Source organism: Anoplolepis gracilipes, chromosome 13 (assembly GCF_047496725.1).
Source record: "Anoplolepis gracilipes chromosome 13, ASM4749672v1, whole genome shotgun sequence".
In the NCBI taxonomy this organism is placed as follows: Eukaryota; Metazoa; Arthropoda; class Insecta; order Hymenoptera; family Formicidae; genus Anoplolepis; species Anoplolepis gracilipes.
Window position 1 is genome coordinate 1,033,729 of NC_132982.1, and position 27,749 is coordinate 1,061,477.

At 36.7% G+C, this 27,749-nt stretch overlaps 1 protein-coding gene and 1 pseudogene across 1 annotated transcript; both read left to right on the forward strand.

Annotated features, from left to right (window-relative positions):
* The first annotated feature begins 3 nt into the window (after window positions 1–3).
* LOC140672738 (uncharacterized) lies at window positions 4–12,173 on the forward strand. Its single transcript, XM_072905117.1, has 5 exons — window positions 4–191; window positions 11,061–11,191; window positions 11,270–11,407; window positions 11,488–11,712; window positions 12,017–12,173. Exons 1-5 carry the CDS (start codon window positions 4–6, stop codon window positions 12,148–12,150), a joined length of 816 nt encoding a protein of 271 aa, XP_072761218.1. The 3' UTR covers window positions 12,151–12,173.
* Window positions 12,174–20,083: 7,910 nt separating this feature from the next.
* LOC140672744 (uncharacterized) lies at window positions 20,084–21,195 on the forward strand (annotated as a pseudogene).
* Window positions 21,196–27,749: the final 6,554 nt, after the last annotated feature.

Genomic DNA, 27,749 nt, shown 5'->3' on the forward strand with positions numbered 1-27,749 from the left:
GAAATGTCAATTAATAAATTTGGAGTATCGCTCGGTACGTCGAATAATGCATACTATGAATGGAACCGATTACTAAGAACGTATGTACGAGATAACGCTCTGTGTCTGACTAGCGCCGGCTTTGACGCAAGGTTGCGCAAGATACGACGTGTAGCGCAACCGGAAGATGATAACGATGCTGTTAACAAACGGTATGTTGAAATGAGTGTTGAACTTTTGTGGAATAGACAGAAAGAAATTGAGGAAACAATTATTGCGCTCGAAACGCACGTGCAAACGCTTCAGATAATGATGCATAAAATGCAGAAAATGTTTCAGACACGTGTGCAAACTACATCCGACTCAGGAAAAGATACATAAAGAATTATACATGAACTTTTACATTATTATGAAATATGCTACGATCAAACATGCAAGAAAAGAAAAACAACTCTGAAAAGCTCGTGGAAGAATTGCACGCTCCGGCGAGAAGAAATTTTCCGCGTCATAGTACGCGGATACAATGATCTGTGGCAGGCAGACGTGGTTGAGATGCGTCCTTATGCACGAGTCAACAAAGGTTTCAATTACATACTCACTGTTATTGATGTGCTGAGCAAGTATGCGTGGGCCATACCGCTCAAAAGTAAAAGCGGAAACGAAATGTCTAAAACGATTGCGAAACTAATTCGAGATGGTGGAAGATGTCCGAAAAATTTTTAAATAAACAGAGGAGAGGAATTTTATAATGCAAATGTGCAAAAACTCATGAAGAAACATAACATTAATCATTATTCAACGTATTCCATCATGAAAGCCTCGATCGTGGAACGATTCAACCGCACTTTAAAGAACAATATGTGGAAATTGTTTACACTAAATGGTAATTACAAGTGGATTGACGCTTTATCCCAACTCGTTGCAGAATATAACGCGCGAAAACATCGCACTATCAATATGAGACTTATCGATGTCACTCTTACAATCGCTGATAGACTTTTAAATACAGTATACAACAATGTAAAAATTGCTACTCCAGCGAGATTCAAAGTGGGTGATTCGATACGTGTGAGTAAATTCAAGACTATTTTTGATAAAGGTTACACACCAAATTGGTCGGCCGAAGTGTTTAAAATTGTCAAAATACAGAATACTAATCCCGCGACATATCTACTCGAAGATTCGCACGCCAGTAGCCGGAGGATTCTACGAATACGAACTACAACGCGTTGCTAATCCCGACGTGTATCTCGTGGAAAAGGTGATACGTAAAAAAGGAGATGAAGTTTTTGTGAAATGGCTGGGACTTGATAAATCGCACAACTCTTGGATACATAAAAATAATTTATTATAAACATATAACATAATAAAAATATACATAAATTTACATGAATGAATATATATGTATATATATATACACAGCGTGGACCATTTTAATCCATCCAGTCGAATATCTCAAAAACCAAGCCCGGGAGAAAAAAATGTTTCAGACAAAAGTTGTATGGTTTCGAAGGGGCCATAAGATGGTACCATTGGTTTGACCTTGAAAAGTCATTTGAAGGTCACGTGAAGGTCACTTCAAGTTTTTAAATGGAACACCCTATATATTTTTACATATTCTTGTAGCTCGTCTCGAGAGTTTTTCAAAACACTTATGACAAAGTATTTTTCATTAAGCATTTTTTGAGTTATAAGGCTTCAAAGTTGCAGTATTTATTTTATTTAATTAATTAATTAAGAATTTATTTCCATCGATCTAACTGCACGCCTTGCGGTCTGGAAACCATCGAGAAATGCTTAACGGGAATAATATGGGAGCCGTGGAAAGAAAAAAAGAGTCAAGCATTTTTGAAAACAAACCATCATCCACTAAATCAGCTTTGAGATTACGAACAAAAAATAGAATGTAGACACCATTTATACAGATGAAAGAACGTTAACTGGTTCATTCTGATAATATAACAACCGACTTAATTATGTTAGTGTGCATGCGATATAATACACAGCGGATTAATATTATCGTGCGATTCCATCACGCGATTGCGTATTGATTTTTTGATTACACTCTTCTTGCGTTTTTTCCACGAGATGCGTTCGAGACATTCGACTTCTAACTACACATAAATTACTTGTTTCTTTTTCATTGTTGCGCTGAAGAGGATCCGAAATATGGATCGAAACTTTCGCTTTCTTGATTACAATATCCGTTAATATATTCACCAATGTATCAATATCAATATACTATTTGACATATTACCTAAATTTGTAAAGTAAAAAAACCTATATTTCCAATTAAATCTCCTCGCTCCTATTGCCTCTTATTTATCTATTTATTATTTAAAAAAAGCATTTTGAAGCTTGAAGAAGCCTCCCACTGTTACTTGATACTAGGCGCGCCGATATGTGTATGTGACTATGTGTGTGACTCTTCAAGTTGCCAATGCAGAACGTTCCTCCCACCGCTTCGTCGGCGTGCCTAGTATCAAGTAACAATGGGAGGCTTCTTTGTGCCGCGCGCTCCTGCCGGGCGCCGATTGGCTGATCTCTTATAATTAATATCTCATTAACTATTGCGAAAATTGCAAAATGGTAGATAATTTTTTACTCAGTTTAACCTACTCTACCTGCACCTAACGGGTGGTTCGCGAATTATGGGATACCCTGTATATATAATACAGGGTGTCCGGTCGCGACCGCTCCATAGTTCAAGGACAGATAGAGAAGGTGAAACCGAATAGAAAAGTCCTGTACCATTTTGCGATTTTCGTGATAATTACCGAGAAATTAATTAACAAAGATCGGTAAATCGGGCGCGAGTATCAGCTCGCCGCAAAAAAGATGCCGAGAAGGACGACCCACCGCTAGGCCGGTCGCTAAATAATAATCGCTAATCTATTGTTCTTATCAACGCTTCTCGTCTATGCCCATGGTAACCGCGAGGCAATGGCGCCTATTTATGCCGCGCGCACTTAGCGACCGTCCTTAGGGCCGTCCTTCTTGCCATATTTTTTTGCGGCAGGCTGATACTCGCGCCGGATTTGCCGATCTTTGTAAATTAATTTCTCAATAATTATTCTGAAAATTGCAAAATGGTACAGGATTTTTCTATTCGGTTTGACCTCCTCTGCTCTTGAGCTATGTCGCGACCGGACACCCTGTATATATACATATATATATTGTCGCGGTTTGAAAGTAGCGAACTGTTTTGATTTAACGGTCGTTCTACAAGAACACATACGAAAATATGTGAGATTTGTGTACATAAAACGTATGTGTGAGTTTGTGTGCGTGCTCTCTATGTTGATCTGACGTATATTAAGTACAAAAATTCGTCCTTTGAAGGAAATTCGAATGCGCAGTCAAGTTTTAGACGTTATTGGTTTCACATGTGATCCGATAATCCTCGTTATCATGGTGCTAACGTCCGAGCAAGAGAATGTCGAATACCACCAGGAGGAACCTCATATATTACGAGTGCATTGATGAGTAAATTATTATGGTAATTATTTACTTTAACGGACACTTCGCCGATGACCTTGACTATGATATATGTTATAGAGAGGAAAGTACTGATTAACTTTTCCTAGTAACTTAAAAGGCGGTCTCGTTTGGTTTCTGAAATATGCGACTTTGAAATATTATAATTTTCCATACATGTGCAATACTAATAATTTTCATTTTTATTCGCATGGAATAAAAAGTTGCAAACCCAAGTAAACTTTGCTTTGTCTTGCAACTTTCCACGCGAAGCGAGATGGACAGGGTGGGTGCGGGAGGGGGAGGGCCGGAGGCCCCCCTTTTATTCCCCTCCGTTTATGTGTGTGTGTGTGTGTGTGTCCAAGTGAACAGGGCGCATCTTTTTGTGTCCAAATGAACGGTGTCCAAGTGAACAGGATAGATCTTTCTGTGTCCAAGTGAACAGGGTGAATCTTTCTGTGTCCAAGTGAACAAAGTGCATCTTTCTGTGTCCAAGTGAACAGAGTGCATCTTTTCATGTCCAAGTGAACAGGGCGCATCTTTTCGTGTCCAAATGAACAGGGCGCATCTTTTTGTGTCCAACTGAAAAGGGCGCATCATTTCATGTCCAAGTGAACAGGGCGCATCTTTTCGTGTCCAAGTGAACAGGGCGCATCTTTTCGTGTCCAAGTGAACAGGGCGCATCTTTTCCTGTCGAAGTGAACAGTGCGCATCTTTTCGTGTCCAAGTGAACGGTATCCAAATGAACGGTGCCTAAGTGAACAGCCCGTATTTTTTTTTTGTATCCAAACGAACGGTGTCCAATTGAACCGTGTCCAAAATTTCGTGTCCATTTGCATCGTGTCCAATTGTACTGTGTCCAAGTGAAGACCTCTCGTATTTTTCCCGTTGTTCCAGCTGGTATAGTTAACAAATTGATATTTTCTATAAAATCTGGTTTATTTTTTTGAATTATATCAAGACAATGACCAGTTCAAGAATCTAATAATAGGTAAAACTGATTTTGGTCCAACATTTGGAAAAAACACTTCTTTTATCCAGATCTCAAAGTGATGCGATGTTAATTTTCCAGATTTTAATGCCATGACAAAGATATTATCTTCTTTACACATTGTTTCTTTTACCATTGGACCAAATATTCCAGTAGATTCTTTTAAAACAATAAAAAGAGGCGATAATAATTTACCATCAGTAATTCCATCAGCTGAAACAATAGGTTGTTTAGTATAACTATGTGTAGTTGCTGATATGGATTGTACCATGCGTTCTATTTTTTTAGTGCCAATAGGTGACAGTGAACGACTGAATTGAAATCCACTTTGGTCCGAATTATATACATTTTCAATTCCATATTGTATAATAAAATATTTCACATTTTTGATAAATGACTTGCTTCGTGCTTTTAAATTTTTATTTGACGTTAAATGTTTTCTTGTTATAAATTTAGTAATTTTTCTAGATACGATATTATGTGCGAGCTTAAAATTTTTTTGATGTTGTAAACCCAGGTACATTTACTTCCTTCTGTGCTCGAAGAGCCCATCGAGCGATATCAATGTCATGAATAATTATTCCATTTTTAAACTTCATTGAATTTATTTAATGTATATGTTGAAATTACTTTCAGTTTATCAAATCTGCTGCCACCTTGATTTACCTGTTCTTCTTATCTTCTTAATTGACGAAGTGACATGACTTTCCGAAATTTATGTTTTAAGATTTCTTGACTTTATTGTGCCATTTCTCCAAAATTCTACAGCATATTTTTTATATTGTATTGGTATACAATCTGCAACACATGTAATTTCATTTACAACATATGTCATCTTCTCTTTCTTCATCAATTACTCGTTCTACTTCGAGTATCGATATCAAATGCGTTTTCAAAATCTAATAATACTTCTTCATCAATTTCATACGCTTCTTCATGCATTAATTTAAGCATATTTTCAATTTTGTTTTTTGTTTCTATTTTTTCTCTAGTAACAAGACTTTCTGGGGAATCCATAGTAATAAAAACTGTGTACAGTAGCATTATTACGTTTCTTGGATTAAACATTATTCTCTAAAAAAATCAAAATTATATATATTTTATAAATATTAGTAACAAAAATATTTATTAGCAGCAAAAATATTTTATTATTTAATGCGTATTAAGACTTTGTTATAAGTGTTTTCCGAGTTTTATGAAAAATAGCACACTGTTTTATCACATAATTTATAATAATTTAAATAATTTAATAAAATATTAATTATAACTTAAATAAAACAAACAGATAAACTTAAATTTTGAATAAAGTTTAAATATGTAAGAGCAAAAAACAATAAAAATTTTAAAAAATCAAAAAAATATATACATAATGTGCATACACGCAAGACAGAACTGCTGCTGAATTCAACTAAACTGCTGCTTGATTCGATGGATGCTTTTGTAATAATACGTGTTGTACTACACGTGGTTGTAAATAAAACTATATTGCACCAACTTATCTCGCAGTTGCGTAAACTCATCTGTTTATTCATAGAACTGAATCATTTAATCTATTAACCTCCGCATCCCGTCAAAGATTTTCCTTGTTCGACTAGTTCTATTTTTAATGTATAAAAACATTATTTTTCTTATGCAAATTATATATTTATTGTCACATAATATATATATTAATTATTTATGTATACATGTATATATATTATATAATTGTAAATTATATAAATATAATTGCTATAATTTATAAATGTATATTCTCATAAATTATTTATTGGTAATTTATGATTGCCTCTGTGAGTTTGCGAAGAAAAAACCGTCGCTCTGAATAGCGAGTGTCATGAAGTGGATAAAGCGCGCGTATAGTGATATATAAAGATATTTTTAGCTTATTTCTAAAAATGCGACTTCGGAATACAACTTTATCATATGGTTGAATTTGTCTTTAAATGAGCTATAAGTTTTGCTATAAGACAAATTTTAAAATTTTCAAAAATTGAAAGGGAAGGGGAGGGATTTCGAAAAATATAACATATTTGAAAATTCTGACTGCACGGTTCTAAAGTACATGAAAAACTATAAAACTTTTATTTGAAACATTTTTTTTTATATCTTATTGTTTCGACGGTATTTGCTCAGAAATGTAAAAATCGATTTTTCTCAAAAAAAAGGGTGTTTCACCTCTTCAACGGACGTATGGGCACATATAAAAAAATACGTGTCTCCTATTTTGACCTAGACTACAACATAGTCAAAGCTCATTCATATCGAAAGGGGACACTTCCAACCCTTTCCTTGTGAGTAAGAAAGTTCTATATCATTTTGCGATTTTCGCAATAATTACTGAAAAATTAATTTAAAAAGATCGACCAATTCGCGCGAGTATCAGCACATCGCGAGAAGAACGGCCCACCGCTAGGCCAGGCCAAGTTGTTCGCTAAGCGCGCGCGGCCTAACTGTTTTGCGGTTACTAGGCGTGCGGACGAAGCATTGAGAGAATCGTCTGGCGACCAGCTTTGCCCTGCCTAGCGGTGAGCCATTCTTCCCGCGACGCGTTGATATTCGCGCGAATTGGTCAATTTTTTTTAATTAATTTCTCAGTAATTATTGCAAAAATTGCAATTATTACAAAATAATATAAAACTTTTTTACTCAGTTTGATTCGCTTTATCTGCTCACGAGAGATTTTTTACGAATTACCGGACACCCTATATACATATATATATACATACATACAGGGTATCCGGTCGCGACCGCCCCATAGCTCAAGGACAGGTAGAGCAGGTCAAACTGAACATAAAAGACGCGCGGGCAGTCGCGAAATTGAGTTAGTATTATCAAGAGTTGTACCGGACAATCAAGAATTATGCAGTCTAAGTGCATAATTCGACAGTGAGGAAGCGAGCATCCTACAACCGAGCGTGGAGACGAAGAGAGTCGTGTAAGAACGCCTTGTAGAATAAAAGACGCATATCTGCAAAATCAGACTACGTCATTCTACCACACGTCTTTGAACTCCTCTGGTCTGTTCCTTTCGGCAAATCCCGAACCCGTGTCGCTCTCACAGCAGCACAACAAATTATTGCGCAAATCGCAAAATGGTAGAGGACTTTTATGTTCAGTTTGACCTGCTCTATCTGCCCTTGAGCTATGGGGCGGTCGTGACCGGACACTCAGTATATATAATTACATAGTCTTACATATTTTTAATTCCAGACTGCAAGGCCACCGATAAAAACCCAAATGAATGAAGTAAGTATATTTTATAATATATTTTCTGTTATTTTTATGTTTAAAATAAATATTAATACAACGTTGTTTTAAAATAAAAAGAATATTTCCCCGCAATTCTTATGTTCTATATGCAACCAAGGTTTTACAAGAAAAGACAATTTACAAAGGCACACAAAATATAATGCCGCGTACAGAAAAGTTTAAAAAAATGTTATTATTAAAAAAAAATTAATTCTCAAAAATGAGAATCTATTTCTTGGTAAATACACCGAGTAAAATATGCGTCCTGTGCACAGTTCAATTTTCGCAAGAATTAATTTCTAAATTTACACATTAACATCCGCGCATGGCTCTTATTGTCAAATCAATAGTTACATATTTGTAAAAAAAATTGTATTATTAATGTTTTTAATTTTCTGTTGCAGCGATTAATAGTGAGACAGCCGATCTCTCGTGTGCGGGCTCTCTTTAAAACTTCTTTAAAACTCTCTTTTAAACTATATACAACAAGTTTTACAAGAAAAGACAACTTACAGAAGCACACAAAATATAGTGCTATGCACAGAAAACGTCTTTTAAAGAAACATTATTATAAAAAAATGCTTTTTTTTAATTTTAATAATATTAATTAATGTTTTTAACTTTCTGTTGCAGCAACTATAAATGCGGCTAATACGAAAAGACGCCAGAAATATAACTCAACCCACAAGAAAGGTATTTTTAAAAAAACCATTATTAAAAAAATGTTCAAAAAATATTTTAAACAAGTGATTTATTATTCAGAGAATTGCTCTTGCCTCTATAATAATAATTGTAAGATTTTAAAGACGGGGAAATAATTCCGCATTTTAAAGAAAAACATAATGAAACTGACAAAAATTTGTTAGTAATAGAAGTCGCGTTACAGGAGGCGATGGTCTTCAAAAAAGGTGACAAAAAGTATAAATGCTTTCAATGTGGTAAAGAATATTATAATGACAGTCTTCAATGACACACAAAAGAGCAGGGACACTAAAAACTAGACTTGGTAAGTGTTATTCATTGCAACGGTGTATATATAATATACTTTTACAAATATTTTTCTAACATGCTAATGCGATACAATCTGACGACGCGATGCATATAAAATAAAAGCATTTTACAATTTTTATTAATTTAATATAGAAATATTAATTCAAGTGCACTTCAAATAATTAAATTATTTTATTACATCTAAATTAATTTATTATGTTATATTTTTATATTTTATATGTTAAAAAAGAAATTGTTTTTTTTAGAACGGAATGTTTTTACTTTTCTGAATGCAGATGTTTGAAAAGAACGTTCTTGCACGTTTTCGCGATACGCTACTAGCACAGCTCTAGCACCATATGCGGTAGTAAAATTTATAATTATTTTGTCGATGATAATCGTACTCTGTTTAATTTTATCACCATTTAAGTACAAAGACATCTGTTCCATGTTTTCTTGAAATTTCTGCCATGATTCCATATCGAAGCAAATTCCTTCAGCGCTATGAGATGATAATTTAACAATCGGTAGAAAATCCAGTTCCTCTCCATCCGACGCCATAAGGCCCACATGAATTTTCTTCGTATAGGATGAATTCAGGCCATATGTTGTAGATAATAACATACGTTGCAGTTCGATTTTTCCCACGAAATTGCATTCTGACTTAGAAGCGCTGACTGAATACAAGGATTTCTTGAAATTTGAAATTTCCTTACGATTGTCCATGATAGCTGCTTCTGCGTAGAAAATCGAAGTTCGAATAATCACGCACAGAATACAAACGAAAACAACGAACTTTTACAGTTGAACTTGCTAGTTCGGATGGCAAGAAACGACTGAACTTAATTTTCCCGAATACTTAAATTAGAAAGATGAAATAGAAATGCGGTGGGGAAAATGCGCGCGCAGAATAATAAAAAATTATATGTGTATGGAATTTTAAATCAATTTAAAAAATAGATTATAAAAATGTACGTTACTCTCCATAGCTTGCCTGTGTCGCGTCTAAAGTTCAGAGAATAATATTTTTATAACGTAGTTTTACAAAAATCATGAAAAATATAATAAAAGAAAATTTTTTCATATATATATATATATATATATATAAATAAATAAAATTGTATTCAATATATATATATAAATTTAGAGAAAGAAATTCTAAAGAGTGCCAAGAAAAAAACAAAACCTTGCGTCACATATAAAAGTTATAAAAAAAAAAAGATATTTATTTATTGCTTGTTGGTTTTTCCAAAATGACATATTTCTTATAGCTAGCCGCCGGGAAAATAAAGAAAATAATAAAGATTACTTAGTGTAACAAAAAAAAAAAAAAAAAAAAAAAAGGAATAAGTGTTTATTGCTTGTTGGTTTTTCCGAAATTTTTTTCACGACATATTTCTTATAACGTGCCGCCGAGAAAATAAAGAAAATAATAAAGATTACTTTGCGTAACAAAAAGAAAGGAATAAGCGTTTATTGCTTGTTGGTTTTTCTGAAATTTTTTTCACGATATATTTCTTATAAATAGTCGGCGAGAAAATAAAGAAAATAATAAAGATTACCGAAATTTTTTCACGACATATTTCTTATAACGAGGCGCCGTGGAAATAAAGAAAATAATAAAGATTACTTCACGTAACAAAAAAGGAATATTCGTTTATTATCGTACGTAACAAAAAAAGAAATGTAAACGTGGAAAATAGATTATTTCCAAAACTTTCTTTGAACTTACCGTTAATCCATCATAAAAGAAGAAAATATAATAATAAAACATTCTTTCGAAAGTTTTGCATTGTATTGTCCTATCGCATTTTGTTTAACAATCCGACCAATACAAAATCAAAGAATTTTCCCCTCTTCCTAAAGAGTCGTTTTCTTTAAAATGTATAAATATGGTTCTCCGTATTGGAAAAAGTACATTTTAAGTTCCGAATTTGAATTTTATCCATCACGCGAGTTACAGTGCAAATAATTAATTATCATGTCGAATTTTAAAAACGTTGTAGAAATTTGCCTTTCACTGGCACAGAGTTTATGCGGCCAGAAATTTGACAAATTGTTATCGGGATTAACAAGCGACGACGAAAAAAATTATAACGTCTTCGGAAAGTTCGCTGGTGAGTGTCCTAGCGTGGTGCTCGTGGTATTATTCCGCCTAGGACATTTTTGCAATTTTCGCGAACTTTTGAATATCGCCGGAGAAGTTATCGAATCGCGAATCTGTTTTGGTGAGGAAGAGAGCGATGCTGGTGGGCACATAGAATTTCTTCGGCTGCATTTTCATCGATTTCTCCAGAATTTGAATGGTAAGTTTTTATTTTTACTTTTATCGGGTTTAAAATTATAAAATATGTTATTTAAATCAAACAATTTTTAGACCAACGCGTCCGATCGCGATCGCGAGAGTCGAAGGAAATCGTCTCCCTCGAATAAACGAAGATCGAACCGGAAGATTAAGTTTACGCAGGAGACGACAAGCAGACACGTCACCAGAGGCGGGACCTTCACGTAAGTTTTAACACATATTTTATAGCGTTGATGAAAAACAATATTATTTTTCAAATTTTAAAATACCGTACATTTCAGGACGGGCACGCATAGTGTTAACTCCAGAACCTCCTGTTATCGATTTAACGGAGGGGGACACAGAGAATGACACAGAGGAACCGCTTTCCGGAGAAGTTAGCTCGATTGATGAAGTGGTCATATTCTCTCAGATTGCAAGTAAGTAAAAAATATTACATCGAATAAAAAAAATAGCGCAAAAGATTTTTTAAACAAGAGAAATAATACAATATTTTTAGATTACATCGCAGCAAACGAAGAAGTACGGAATGAAGACCTGATGGAGGGAAATGAAGAGGCAGAAATAGAATTGGGCGAAATGACTGAGGAAGAAGAAGAAGAAGAAGAAGAAGAAATGAGAGAAGAGGAAGAAGGAATGAGAGAAGCGGAAGAAGAAGCGGAAGACGAGGAGGAGGAAGAAGAAGAAGAAAATGATATAAATGACGTGTCGATGATAGAAGAAGGTAATAACTTAACACATTTTTTAGTTCTTCTCTTACGTTTAAATTTTATTTTAATTGAAAAAATCTTACTAGGAAACTTTTACTCAACAACTATCGTCTCTGACATTTCATACACGCCGGTGTACGATCCCTAAAGATATACCGACGTAACAAAAGGTTGAAGGGAGAAGATTAAAACGAGTAAGTTAGCTTAACATAAATAATAACGTAACAATATTACATTATTAACAAAATTTAAACGTAAGAGAGAAATATTTTATGAAATATTTCATCAAAATAATTTAATTATTCTTATTTTTCACAGTACAGATCGGAGGTGGAAAAAGCGGTGAAATACAACGTCAACAAGATCAACATCAACAAGTACGCGTAGGAGAAGAAAAAAATCACTCGCATGCAGATGAGGAAACACGACGCTGTGGAAAACGAGCCCGATAGAAGAGAAGAGGAGGGTATATATACTGGCGATCAAGTAGAAAATAATTTTAGAAGTATTGTATTATTATCGGAAAACGTGCGCCAATTTAGAAATTTCGGTATAGAGGGACGCGAAATTAGTTTTCGTATCCGACCCGTACCCGAGGGGGCTAATGTATATAATTGGCTAGAGAACGCGTTTTGGGAACTTCACACGTACGTAACGCGTTCGTGCGTACCGGGTGATTATGTCGGGATGACTTTTGATTCCGGAAATTTTACGCGTGGACCCACAGGTATATCGTTCTGACCATTTTGCGACTTGACTTACGAGAATATTTGGAATCTTGTAAGTTCATTAACGCAAAGTTGCGACGATCATGATATAGCGTTTAATATCCGCGTTTCTAAAGTTACTCCTCCTCAGGGAAGCGGACGTAACGCACTTACACGGGATATTATTGTTAAGCGTTCGATTTTAACGATTTCCAATTCGGACAATTTATGTTTCCCTTGTGCACTTGTATCCGCTCAAATTTTTAACGAGCGTGGAAATTTGCGCACGGGAGAGTTACATGAAAAATGGAACGCAGTGAGACGACAAAACTCTGTGTTACAACGCGACTTAGCGTTGCAACTTACGAGGAATGCGGGTGTCACGATTCCTGAGGAACGAAGCGGAATTCCCGAAATCGAACGCTTTCAACAATATCTCGCTGGGGATAATATTGCTATAGTGATATATAATATCGTTACTTTTGGTCGGGGCGGTAAACCGTTGTATAACGGGGTTGAATTCTTAGCCTCTCTACAGCGAGAGACAAGAACGTGCTTAAATATATTATTTCATCCGGACATAAAGCATTTCGACGTAATTTTAAATTTAAGGGTCGCCGCGGGTGGGCGAGGATACTGCGTTCCGTGTAATTTAAGTTATCGCTCCGATAAGGGGGAGCATCGATGCTCTAACAAATGTCCGCGATGTAACGCGATGCCGCCGTGCGAGCAAACAGATACGCCACATATTAGGTGCGATAATTGTGGACGGGGATTTTTTAATTGTGAGTGCTTGGAGCGTCACCGCGCGCGGAAATCATACGATGGAAAATCGCAAAAAAGCGTTTGCGAAATTGTACGATTTTGTAACGATTACGGCCGGTTAATTCAAAGAAATAAACAACACGAATGCGACATGGCTTATTGTACCGTGTGTCATTCTTTAAAATCGCTGAACCACTTTTGTTATATGTTACCTATTCGGCGCGGCGATAATTCCAATCCTTATTGTGCGGAATTTATCGAAGAGAATGGGGAGCAACAACAACGGAGGAACAGCGGCGAAAATAATTGTATACCCGCACGTAAAAAAAGCCGCGTAGCATTCGTGTTTTACGACTTTGAGACGAGGCAAGACGAAACGCTCCAAGGTACCACGAATGTAAAAATTCACGTGCCTACGCTCTGCGTCGCTCATCAAATTTGTGAGTCATGCGCGGAAATAAATGAAACCTCGGTGCGATGTCGTTGGTGCGGGATTCAGGAATATATATTTCATCGTAATCCCGTACAGGAATTTGTAGATTTTGTAACGCGTCCGACAAAATATTTTAAACAAATAATTTGTATCGCACATAACGCTAAATCGTTTAATGCTCAATTTATTTTACATCATATCGTGGAAAACCGTATCTCGTTAGAGCCGCAAGTAATTTTAAATGGAACGAAAATAGTTGTATTAACGGTGGGACGTACAAAATTTATCGATAGTGTTAATTATATGCCGATGCGTTTATTCGAATTACCCAAGCCTTTGGGTCTGACGGATATTTCGAATAAAGGTATTTTTCCTCACTTATTTAATACTATCGATAATCAATCTTATGTCGGTCCACTGCCCGATGTACAATATTATTCACCTGATTCTATGCAGGTGAAAGAACGTGAAAAATTTTTGGCATGGCACTCGGAGATGACGCGTGCGAACTACGTATTTGACTTTCAACGCGAAATATTGGATTACTGCCGTAATGACGTAGATATTCTTAGACAAGCGTGCATGGCTTTTAGAAAGATCTTTTTACAGTGCGGGGATGTGTGTCCATTCGAGGAATGTACAACTATTGCTTCTACGTGCATGAGAGTATTCAGAAAAAACTTTTTGCGCGAAAGAGAGATAGGTGTTATTCCTGCGGGTGGTTACAGACGTGTAAATATTCAGTCGCACAAAGCTCTACAGTGGTTAGTGTGGAAGGAGCGTGAGCTCGGTCATCGCATTTTCCACGCAGGGCGAAGCAGGGAATATCGTTTACCCGATGGCACGCTTGTCGATGGGTACTACGAGTCTGCGGAAAACGGGGTAACGCAATATTACGTGTTACAATTTCACGGATGTTTCTGGCATGGTTGTCCGAGATGTTTTCGAGTCAATCGCGATAAACCGCTTTCGTCAGATCATACAGATACAATCGATTTACGTTATGAGCATACCGTCGCAACGACATCGCGTCTTCGAACACGGGGATACAGGGTGATAGAGAAATGGGAGTGCGACTTTGATCGCGATATAAATGAAAATGTTGAGATGCGTGAATATTTACGTCATCAAATGTTAGACAACGAACCGCTCGATCCTCGACACTCCTTCTACGGAGGACGCACGGAAAATATTGTGACGCGCTACGAGATTACGGGAACGGATAAGATACGTTACGTTAATGTATGTTCACTGTACCCGTATGTGTTGAAAACCGGTGCTTTTTCGATCGGGCATCCAACGGTATACGTAGGCGAGGAATGCGCGGAATTAATCGGAATATCGCCGGGATATAATTTCGACTCGGTCGAAGGAATCGTTCGTTGCAGAGTACTCCCTCCCCGCAATCTTTTTCACCCTGTATTACCCTATCGCGTGCAGGGTAAATTATTATTCGCATTGTGTCGTGCTTGTTGCAAAACATTTTCTCAATCCGTGTGCGCTCATGAACCTTTCGAACGCGAATTCGAAGGTACATGGATATCGTGTGAATTAAAGAAAGCTATTGAGAAAGGTTATTTTGTGACAGAGGTTAGTGAGATTTGGCAGTATAATGTCACTCGTTATAATCACACCACGCGCCAGGGAGGTCTATTCGCCGGATATATAAACACATTTTTACAATTAAAGCAGGAGGCTAATGGTTGGCCGAGCGAATGCACAGATGACGATGCTAAAGAGCGATATCTTCGTGAGTACGAGGAAACAGAAGGTATTGCTCTTGAGAAAAATAACATCATACACAACCCCGGTTTACGTTCGATCGTGAAACTAGCGTTAAATTCTTTTTGGGGAAAATTTGGTCAACGCGAAAACTTGCCACATACTGACATCGTTAAAACGCAGCAAAAATTAATGAGCCTACTCACTAGCCCGCAACACGAAATAACCGATATATTGCCCGTAAACGACGAGGTAATATATGTTTCGTCACGAATGCGACAAGAAGCAATCGTACCTTCGCCCCTTACTAATGTAGTAATAGCAGCTTACACAACGGCACAAGCAAGATTAAAATTATACGGATATTTAGAAAAATTAGAAAACCGCGTTTTATATTATGATACCGATGATTCATGTATATACGTGAGTACCGGCGATCCTCAGGAATACGAACCGCGTACGGGTAATTTTTTAGGCGATATGACGGATGAACCCGTAAACTACGGCGAGGGTAGCTACATAGAGTCGTTCGTATCCGGTGGACCGAAATTTTACGCGTATGTGGTTCGTACACCCGATGGACTCACTCGCGAAGTTTGTAAAGTAAAGGGTATAACTCTGAATTTTGAAAACTCGCGCTTAGTTAATTTTATTAGCATTAGAGAATTATTATTACAAAGAGAAAGAGAGGAACAGGCAGAGGAACAAGTAAAAGAAACAACCCCTGAATCGAAGATAAATCTTCGGTTTAAAGCCATTCGGCGCACAGTGTTTCATGATATAATTACGCGTGATGAAACAAAAAGATGTGCGCCTGTGCTATTAAAACGAAGATTTATAAAAACAAAACGATATTCTCTACCGTACGGGTATTTATCAGAAACTTGATAGATATTAGCATACTTTCCTGTTCACTCCTCTAACTTTATGTGTAAAAATATAGAATTGCGCACGTTTTCCGCCCACCCTGCGTAAAATATAAATATTGTCAAAATGTAAAGTTTTGTAAAATAAAATTTTAGTTTTAAATATAGCTGTAATTTTTTTTATAATAAAATATAAATCTTAGTTTAGTTGGAAAATGTAAATATAGCTAATAAGAAAAATGCTATGTAAATGCATATATAAAAATAAAAAATTTATTTTTAATAAAAATACTGCTCCTATTTCCTCCCAACTTTTTATATTTTTTAGTTTTATTAATTTAGTTTTTAAGTGGTATATTTTTTATTTAGTAAAACAATAATTTTTTAAAAATAGCGCGTACGCTCAATCCCTTGTTATCGCGAGCATATATATGCTGGTGAGAGCATTTTTACTAAAGTTACAGCTTATCACCGCGCCATTACGCTCAGCGAGATATTCGCTAGCGCGAGCACGCGACCGCCGCGGGTGGAGGGTCCCGAAGCGCGGATAAGCTTATTCCTCTGCATTCCAACGTTTAACATTAAAAATTTATCGCGCATGCGCATTTTTAACAAGGTTATTATTATTATTATTTGTAAGGGTGACGATGAACTTATTTCATTTATAAATTTGTGTATAAATGCGCAATCGCTCATTTTGCAAAATGGATGTACGCTGGAAACATCCTTGGACGTCGATCGTCTGCGGACCTACGGGATGCGGAAAAACGATTTTCGTGGAGACTTTCCTTCGAAGTTTATCAATCATGTCCGATGTACGATTCGAGAGAATTTTATTTTATTACGCCGAGTGGCAAGATGCGTATCAGCGCTTACAACACTGTGAGTGAAAGAGAAGTAGAAGAGAAAAGCGCGCGAAGAAGCGGATACTTTAGCGGTAATAATACTTTGAGAAACGCGAAAAAAAAAATAATCGAATTTCGAGAGGGATTGCCGCGCCCGGAAGAATATTCCAACGATCCGCTTTCTCCGAAATTGGTAATAATCGACGATCTTATGAGAGAATCAGCATCGTGCAACGCTATCGTGGATCTGTTTACGAAAGGAAGCCATCATAAGAATCTCAGTGTTATTCTTATCTCGCAAAATCTGTTCCATCAGGGGCGTGGACAGCGTGACATATCTCTCAACGCGAATTATATAGTTGTTTTCAAAATCCGCGTGATCGTACCCAAATTCGTCATTTAGCACGTCAAGTATATCCCGACGACCCAAAGTTTATGGTTGAAGCATACTACGACGCAACCTCGAGACCGCATGGGTATTTATTGCTTGATTTGAAACAATCCACTCCAGACGAATATCGATTTCGGGCATGTATCTTTCCCGACGATTCGCTGCATTACGTCTACGTACCTCGTAGATCGAGCAATAGAGGAGGGAGTATATAAAAGGAAGGTGATTACATACGCATCTTGCCAGTCGCGCTATTACATCGTAATGGTAAAAGAGAATAAATATCCTTCGTCACCGGCGTCGCGGAATTTGTCGGACGGAGCAATAAAAACTGCTAGACGATCAATCGGTGAGCGAAACGCATGTCTTTTCAAAACTTTGTGCTATCTGAAAAAAATCAAAGAGTGTCTTTCTTACGCACTGCAGATAATAAACTAATAAAGTGCATACAAGAGTGCGCTTATAATACGCTCAAAGGAAACGTACCGCTTGGAAGTAACGAAAAAAGACGATTAGCAAAGCATAAAACCATCCTACAACGCGTCGCGACAAAACGAGGTAATTGGAGAGGCAGAAGAAAGCTACTGGTACAACGGGGAGGATTCTTACCCTATCTTATTGCTCCTTTACTCGAGGTTATATTATCACGGATTATCGGGAAATGAAAAATTATACAATTTTTTTTTCAGAATAAAAAGTAAAGCATTAACGATTCCGATATTTGAATAATGGAAAGAGCTAAAAAAATGGTTTTAATTTCTACGGAAAATCTCGAGAGAATGCAGCGCATGCAACATCAACATCATCCGGAAATAGCACCCAGCGCATCATCGTCGGATAATTCGATAAAAAAAAATCTGGAAAATGTTAACGAAAATAATAATACGGTGCAGAAGACGCCTGGAACTACTTTATCGCGACTCGATACTGAGATGTGCCGTATTCTTAATCTCGCGACTCCCCGCGACGAGGGGGGAAAGATGGAAAATGTATAAGGAAGTACTTCAACGTTATCTTCACTTTTTCGAGCTGCGAGAAAACGTTTACGCAAAGATAATGGCGAGGTAGATGAAGAGCAGAACGAAGACATGAAAGATTTGTATGATGACGATAACGATGAACTTTTGGAAACGCAAACTTTAATTAGCAGTGACGGTAACATTAGCGATAGTAATGCTAGTAGCAGTTTTGGAAAAAAACGCGCTCAATCGGTGGAAATGATAAAACAAATAGTCGTCTCCGTGCCGAAATCTTATCGCGACAAAGCACGCGCTACATTGAAATATTTGGTAGACACCCCGGAGTCTAAGATTAGCTGGGATAGATGCGGAGTTGTGACTATAGACGGTATAGTCTAACGGGATCGAATATCTCGGATCTTATAAACGACGCGATACGGGAAAGAAAAACCGTAAAAGCAACCGGAAGAATTCAGTTTGCTCGATTACTGCATGATATAAACACGCCTTCCAATCTCATAGGTAATCGCGATTTGTTACGAGTTCATCGTATTAAAAATCCGTTACCTCGCGGGAGCTCCACTCCGCAGAAAACTCTGCGCTCAAAATCATACACTCGTAAATTAAACGAGTCCGACGCAGACACGATATTTGTATCCGCCGGCGAAGACAGCGCCGATGAAACATTAACACACGATAACGAAGATTCTCCGTCGAAAGGGAAAAAACGTTTACTCGATTGGATGAGACTCTAATGTCGGAATTCGAAAAACTGTATTACGACCCCTCGCACTACGCAGGGTATTCCGCGGTGGACAATTTAACGCGAGCCGTTAAACCGAATTTTAGTCCCAACAATGTTCTCGACTGGTTTAAATCGCAAGACGCGTACACGCTGCATCGACCAGTACGACGAAAATTTCCGCGTTTCCATTATAATGTGACAAATATCGACGATTTGTGGGAAGCTGATTTGATTGATCTCCATAATCTCAAGAGCTATAATGACGGTTATTCCTATTTACTCGTAGTAATCGATGTTCTTAGTAAATTTGTATGGGTTGAACCTTTACGTGACAAAACAGATATCTGTGTAATACGAGCTTTTGAGCGTATATTCTCGAGAAGCAATGGTCGTCTACCGGTTTGCCTGCAGACCGACAAAGGTAAAGAATTTATAGCGCGTCCTGTACAAAAATTCTTAAAAGAAAAAGACATTCGCTTTCGCGTAACTCGCAATCCTGATATTAAAGTAGCTATAGTGGAGCGTTTTAATAGAACACTCAAGGAACGTATTTGGCGTTATTTTACGCATAAAAATACACGACGTTACATAAATGTTTTGCAGGATATCGTTCACGCTTATAATCACACGCGTCATTCCAGTATCAAAATGCAACCTGCGGTCGTTACGCGGGAAAATGCCCGCATTGCGCGCGAAAATATAACTCTTCGTTGGAAAAACGAGAAATGCGAAAAACAAAAGGCTAAATATCGCGTTGGCGAATTCGTGCGGATCAGTAGAGCAAAAGTCACCTTCGAGAAAGGATACGAGGCAAAGTGGAGCGAGGAGATATTTCGAATTCATCGGGTTCTTGATTGGCGAAACACGCGAGTGTACGAACTAAGTGATTTAGCAGGTGAAGTCATAGACGGTATTTTTTACGAGCAAGAATTAGCCCTAGTTGAGAAAAATTTACAGGAGGAAGAATTTATCGTCGATCGCGTGATAAAGAGCAGAGGACGTGGTGATAATAAACAGCTGTTAGTTAGCTGGCGTGGTTATCCTAGCAAGTTCGATAGTTGGATTCCCGCTTCAAGTTTAACAAATCTTTGAGATGAGGGAGGACCAATTTCTACTGGTTCTTCCGAGCAATAGCAGTATGCGTTATTTTCCGGACAATACTACCTCGTCATTTATTACGGAATTGCCTCAATCGATACAGTTACACAGCGAATGGGAAGTTGCGCTCAGCGAAATTCAATTTCCCAATACTTTTTTTCATATACAACGCGGTGAGAATATACTCACATTCGCCGATGTTGACATTCAAGGTAACGAGAAAAAAGATTCTGTGCTAATTTCGAGGGAAAACGAAATACGGGCTGGCATTTATAAAAATATGGACGAACTTCTCGACGCGATTAATACGACGTGTAAAGGAGTCGGTTCGCATTTTCGTCTGGATCGACGGGGGTTATCCGCCGGTAGTATAGAGTTTTACCTTGAGTGTGATGAAAATAAATGTAAACTTAATCATTATGTAAACTTTTCCGATAAACTTCACGAATACTCGGTTTAGGGGATGCACTTTATAATGCTCCTAAGCGGGAAGGACGATGTTATACTATGCTTACGACGTATAATCCTGATTCAAAAAAAAAATCTACATCAATTTTTGTTAAACTCGGTTTTGAAAAGGGACGCTTTGGATTCTTTAGTTACGAACCCTGTAGTTTGGCTCGCGGTATTCCCGATAAACTATTCGTTTATTGTGATATTTGCGAACCTTACATAACAGGCGATGTGCAGTCTCCTCTTCTCCGAATAGTGTCGGTCGAGGGGCATGGTCGCGATTACGAGTACGGAACGAATCAAGTGAAACATTTCTCTTCTCTGCATTATATCCCGTTACGACGAACAAATTTCAGTAGGATTGAAATCGATATAAGAGATCAGTTCGGAAAAAAAATAGCATTTGAATCTGGAACATCGACTACAATTTACAAAGCGGCAGAGGTGGTGGAATTCCGAGAGTTTTCGTCGGCGCACCTTATCAACGCGGTCATGGAATCGGAAGTTTTCTAGGAGGATTATTTAGACGTATACTACCTTATCTAAGTAGAGGAGCGCGTGCAGTAGGGAAAGAAGCTTTACAAGCAGGTGTTAATATAATCGGTGATATTGAAAATAATATACCGTTAAAGATGTCGGCCGAAAACCTTTTTAAAGAATCGCGCGAAAAACTCAAGAGAAAAGCTAAAGAAAAAATAAGTAGTCTGATAAAAGGCTCGGGATATAAGACAAATGCGAAAATGCACGCAGCTTAGTTTCCTTTCGCTGGGCTTAACGCGCGTATCGTTAAATCCGCGGTAACGTCGTCACGTAAACGTCGGCGATCAAATAAGAAAAGATTATCGAAAAAAACCAAAGCGCGGAATAAAACATTAAAAAGCAAGGGGAGAAAGAAAAATCGCAAGTCAAAGAAAAGACATAACTCCTCCGCGAAACGTCGTAAAACTTCTAGAAAGCGCACCGTATCCGACATATTTTCTTAAACGATACTACGCTAAACACAGTAGACAACGAAAATATCGGTAAAAGATATTGATAAAAATTTACGGTAAATAATCATGTCTTTTCTTCATACGCATTCGAGCGAGTGTTTAAAAAGTGAACTCGATCTTTTTTCTTTACCACCCACGCAGACTAGCATCGAAAGTTCACAATGGATCTATTACAAACCGTCAGCTCGCTCTCGGACGACTCACCGATAGAATTCGTCATCCCAGGCCATGGAGAAGAATATTTAGATCTCACACATACCATGCTGAGTCTTCGAGTGCGCGTGGAAACCAACGACGACCTCGCGCCGCGAACGGGAGATACCGCCGCCGCCACAGAGGTCAAAATAGGTCCCGTAAATCATTTACTCCACTCCATCTTCAATCAGATCGACGTGTATTTCAATCAAAAGCTCGTGTCGCCTCCGAACAACGCTTACGCGTACCGCGACTACATCGAGGCGTTGTTAAATTACTCTTCACCCGCAAAAACTACCCATCTAACCTCGAGTCTGTGGGACGCCCGTATACATGGACGATCTATTGGAATCAAAAGGCAACGCCGCGCTCGTGAGACGAGCTCGATACATTCACGGAGAACGAGCGCTAGATCTTATAGGACATCTTCATTGCGACGTTTTCAATCAAGACAAATTTTTAATTAACGGCGTAGAAGTACGCTTACGTCTCATACGCTCGAAAGATTCATTTTGTCTCATGGAAAGTAACAGTTTATCGAAAATTCATATATTGGTTGCCAGCTTACTTGTGAGAAGAGCGAAAATAAGCGCCGGGGTGTTACTCGCACACGCTAGAATGTTGAGTAAAGATACTGCCAAGTATTTACTTACGAGAGTCGAGGTTAAAATTTTTACGATTCATAGCGGGGTAATGGCGGAATCAATAGATAATGCAATATTAGGTCAACTACCGAAACGAATAATAGTCGGTTTCGTCAATAATAAAGCATTTAATGGTGATAGAAAATTAAATCCGTTTAATTTTAAAAATTGGGGTATAAATTCTTCTCGATGTATGTCGATGGTATGCAAATTCCCAGTAGGCCGTTACAGTTTTCTCGGTTGAAGAACCGCTTTATGTTGAAGCTTATCAAACGCTTTTTTCGGGGACAGGTATCCATTTTTTGAATGAAGGAAATTCTATAAGCAGAGAGGATTATTTCAAGGGATATACGTTATTTGCTTTTGACCTTACACCCGATTTGTCCGCTAATTGTGCCGGCCATTGGAATCTTGTGAAACATGGAAGTTTGCGATTAGAAGTGCGATTCGAGAGAGCTCTCGCCGAGCCATTAACTGTATTGTTTACGCAGAGTTCGATAATGTGATAGAAATCGACGCGTCGCGTCAAGTCATCGTCGATTTTTCCGGCTAGTTTATCTATGCACGATTTATGCCTCGTAGTGTAATACTCGGTTAAAAATTCCCCCTCCAATTTCAAATAAAATATCGATATCGCCGTGTTTTTCAAAAACGTGTATTGTAACAAAAGAAGATTTAGTTTCATTCGAGACGTGAACGCGAGCGTTTCGTGAAGAGGTTATACTTTGTCATTGCAAGCACATAAATTTTCACAATATGGACATAGTCATCGACATACAAGGCTTCCGTGATGTCAAAATTATAAATTTATCCCAAAGGAAGTCGCTATTGTCTCGATTGACGCCCCAATCGTCGGTCATTGGATTATGATGCCTCCACATCCATTTGGAGAATTATCCGCAAAAGCAAGACGAGAAAACAATTGGCTCTCGCAAAATTATCACGGTATCGAGTGGTTCGACGGTGAAACTAATCTGAAATATTTTATTTCACAATTGCGCGAAATTACAAGACGTGTGCGTTACATTTACGTTAGAGGCAACGAAAAGGCAAGCTACTTGCGGAATATACTTTCCAGAGATATAAATAATTTGGAAGATATCTCTCCGCCATTTAAAAACCCATCGTCAAAAGAAGAAGACGGACGATATTGCTCTCACCACGGATTTTGGAATTTTGGAATCTTCCGTTGCGCATTACACAATGCTTATAAACTAAAATACTGGATAGTCACACAAAATAATCTTGATATCGACGTTACGTTTAGTACTCAAATTAGTTGTAGTACTGAGAAAGATTGTGAAATATACTCCGAGAACACGAAATCGCCGAGGAAATTGAAAGCAAAGATTATGTTTTTTGTGACATGAATGAAAATATTAAATCGAGTAATGAAATAGAGAAATAAAACCTGCAAAAAATCGAACATCTAATTGAAAAAGAAGAAGAAGAGGGATTCGTGAAATTGATGAAATCAAAGACGTTGCTGGATGAAAACAAGTTCAAAATTACTAACATTACTACGCAAACCGACATTGAAAATCCTAAAGCCGATATTGATAAAATCGCATTATCAAAAGAGGTAAAAACCGACGTTATTCAAATAATACCGCACGTTCGTTCGCCTTTGTTGGAAAAAAATGAACTCTCGCGAAATTTTGCAAGCACTCCATCATCTCGATGCCAGACATGTGGGAGTGTATTCTGCCGACAGAGTTCCGAGGGTGTGGACGAGGTCGACGGCCATCGTTGTTAACACCGACAACCATACTCGACCTGGAGAACATTGGGTCGCTTTCTTCCTCGATAAATACGGTACAGGCACTTACTTCGATAGCTACGGATTACCCCCTTTGTATTCCGGATTTTTACTCCGATTGCGGCGAAATTCCACCATCCACCATTGGAACACCCAGCAATTACAAGGAATTTTTTCTCAAACTTGCGGGCAATACTGCTGCGTATTTTTATATTATAGTGTAGCGGTTACGATCTTAATCAGTTTCTTACTCTTTTTACCGAAGATTGCGAACGTAACAATCACTTGATTGTACGATTATTTAATAAAATTTTCTTTCACGAAAAACGTATTAAACATACCGACATGTAATGCTTAAACATGTAAACCTTTGTGTAATAAAATATAAAAAAATACATTGTACTATTACTTAATAAAAATTAATTATTACCTTAATTATATGTAATAAGAATCTTGATTTTTGTAGTAAAAATCTGCATCAATAAATGTGAGCAATTTTATTTTTAATCATCTATTTCTTTCACCCGCTCCTCTTTCCCATTTTACATATAAGTAGTTCCGTTACTTTTATTGTTGAAAGAAGATGTTCCGCAACCTCTTTCAACAATAGGCGTTCATCGTAATATAAGACACCGATAATACTATTTCTTTCGTTGCGTCATACTATCGCGTTTGACAGAACCTGTACGTTCCCGTGTTATTATCTTTTTTTTTCATTTTCACAGGCATGACGTTATACATGGTCAACTACCATGTGACGTCATTTGTTTTGACGGGCCATACCTGCCCCACGTGCAGAACGCACTTTTCTGTCCCACCACCGTCTCCGTAACCGTTATCGCCTTAAGAGCCATACCTGCCCCGCTTGCAGAACGCCAAAGCGCTTTTTATTCCCTTCACCAGCACCGTAACCGATAGAGCCATACCTGCCCCACTACGTAACATAAATGCCTTATCTAACCTTTACTCTAGTAAGTTCTTATTTAGCTTAACACACCAGGACCAGGATCAGCAATACAAAGGACCCAGGTTCAAGTCCCGAGAAAACCAGAAAATTTTTCCAAAAATAAATTTTTCTTACCTGAGCACGAACCCTTCCCCCTCCAACTACCACTTTTTTTTCTGTCAGTCCCGGTGGTGGTGGGGGAAAACACCAGACACCCCCGCGGTGCCCGAGGGCGCGGTGGTGGGGGTTTGTTTTGACGGGCCATACCTGCCCCATTACTACTAATGTGAGAAACATTCTGATAATCAAATAATTGCAAATTATATACTATATGAAGGAATATACATTTCTCATTTTTAATGATATGTATAATAAAGCTCACAATAGAGAAAATATGAGGAATGGAAATAATTATCAAATATTAAAAGAAAGAAGGAAAAAAAGACTTTTCTTCTTATTTTTAATACTTTTTTCTATTGTGCACAGAAATTATCATACAAAATATATATTCACAATGTAAAACAAATTAATTAAAATAAAACTATTATTAATAATATTATTATACATACCGAAAATGTGATTTAAAAGATAAACTATTAAGTGATGCTATTATATGTTCAACGTAATTTTTAATAAAATTGAGCTCTTTAATAATAAATAAAGAGATTGATAAAAAGCAATAGGAGCGAGGAGCTTTGATTAGTAATGTAGGTTAAACTCTACAATTCCATTAATGTGTCAAAAAAAGTATATTGATAATTGGTACACTAGTAAATTAATTAACTGATACTGATATAAAATACGCGAACGTTTCGATTCTTATTCGGATCTTCTTCAGCGCAACGCATGAAAAAACGCAAGTAATGTGTAATTAAATATCGAAATTCATAATTGTAAGGTCAAATCATACAACAATAGTAAACACGCCGTCAGTTTATAATAAGAACATATAATAAAAAATTAGACCAGTTGCTAAATTATCGGAATGAACAGTTAACGCTCTTTATAACCGTATAAATAATGTCACCATTCCAAATTTTTTGATCACATTCTTAAAGTTGTTAATAATGTTTTTCAATTTGTTTTGTAATTTTTAATATTGTAAATTTGTTTTTTATTTTTTTATTTTCAGACATTATTATCTATTATATTGTATCATCGTCGTCGTGTAGATAATTATTAGCAGTCTTTTTTTTTTACTATATGTAATCAGATTAGGAGTGGGAATTTTTGGAAGCTCTAAAATAAAACTGTCATTTGATTCTTCATTGCTGCTCATTGACGTGTCTAAAGTTTTAGCAGCTCTAATTTTCCTCGACTTCTTCAAATATTCTTCCTTTTCAGTATTGGAAGTAAGATCTAACAATTCTTTGGATTGTTTTAACTTTTGCTTTGCAATTTCATAATTCACTGCAACAAAATAATATAATCGTAAAAAAAACATTATTTTCTTATAATTATTAAAACACATCAACAAATGTTTATTATAACATTACATGCAAAAAATTAATATATCTCAGAAAAGAGTATAACATTATTTACAATATGTTCCATATATTTTTAGTATTCCATGTTCTAATCATGTAGAATCAGGCTTCTCTATTCATTTTACTGCTTTGTCATCTATCTATTGTTATTGGTAAAATTAGACCATACGGCTCTCGTCAAATCTTTGCTTAACTAATTATTTGAAATTATCCGAAGTCCATCGTCAAATTCAACTATAGCGTAAAACTTGGTCGTGTCAGTCATTCTGTTTATTTGAATGAACATATAAATACATATAATTACATATAAATACATATTACTATGTATCAACAAGAAGACTACATATTTGTCTCCGTATGGCATTGTACATATTTTTAATAACATTTTTTAATGACCACGATTTTATATCTGAGTACAAGTATACAATATAAATTCCAAGCAATGAAGATGGACAAGGAATATTAAATAAGTCTTCTTTTTTCCAAAAATTCATGGTCTATAATGACAGGTATATTTCGCTTTGTGCAATGTGCTATATTTTTTATAACTACAATAGCATTAAAATTTAAGCCTCAACAACTATCTGCAAGTGTCCCACCCTTTAATGTTATTCCGTTGTACTTTACAATTTTGTATTGTGGATTGTTGTAATTGGACACAAGTGGACCATCATGATGTAACGATGTTAAATTTGGATGTGCCAGAACAGAATGTAATAAAATGATAAATGTAATGATAAACCCAAGTTTTTTTTTTCAATGCACCTTCTCACAACTTGTTGTAAAGGTCTTATTTCCATTTTTCTAATATATTTTTTTAATATTTGCATATAATTTTCAAATTTGAATACGCTAAATTTATTAAGTTCAATACGCTAAATTTATTAATCCAAATCTTTTGACGTTTAATAGAGGAAAATGTGCACTAACTTTATATTTTACATATAAAATTAATATACATAAAAATCAACACTTTTTACGCTATATATTTCAATTAATTCACTTGTAATTAATCAGAGATACAAATTATAAAAATAAAAATAG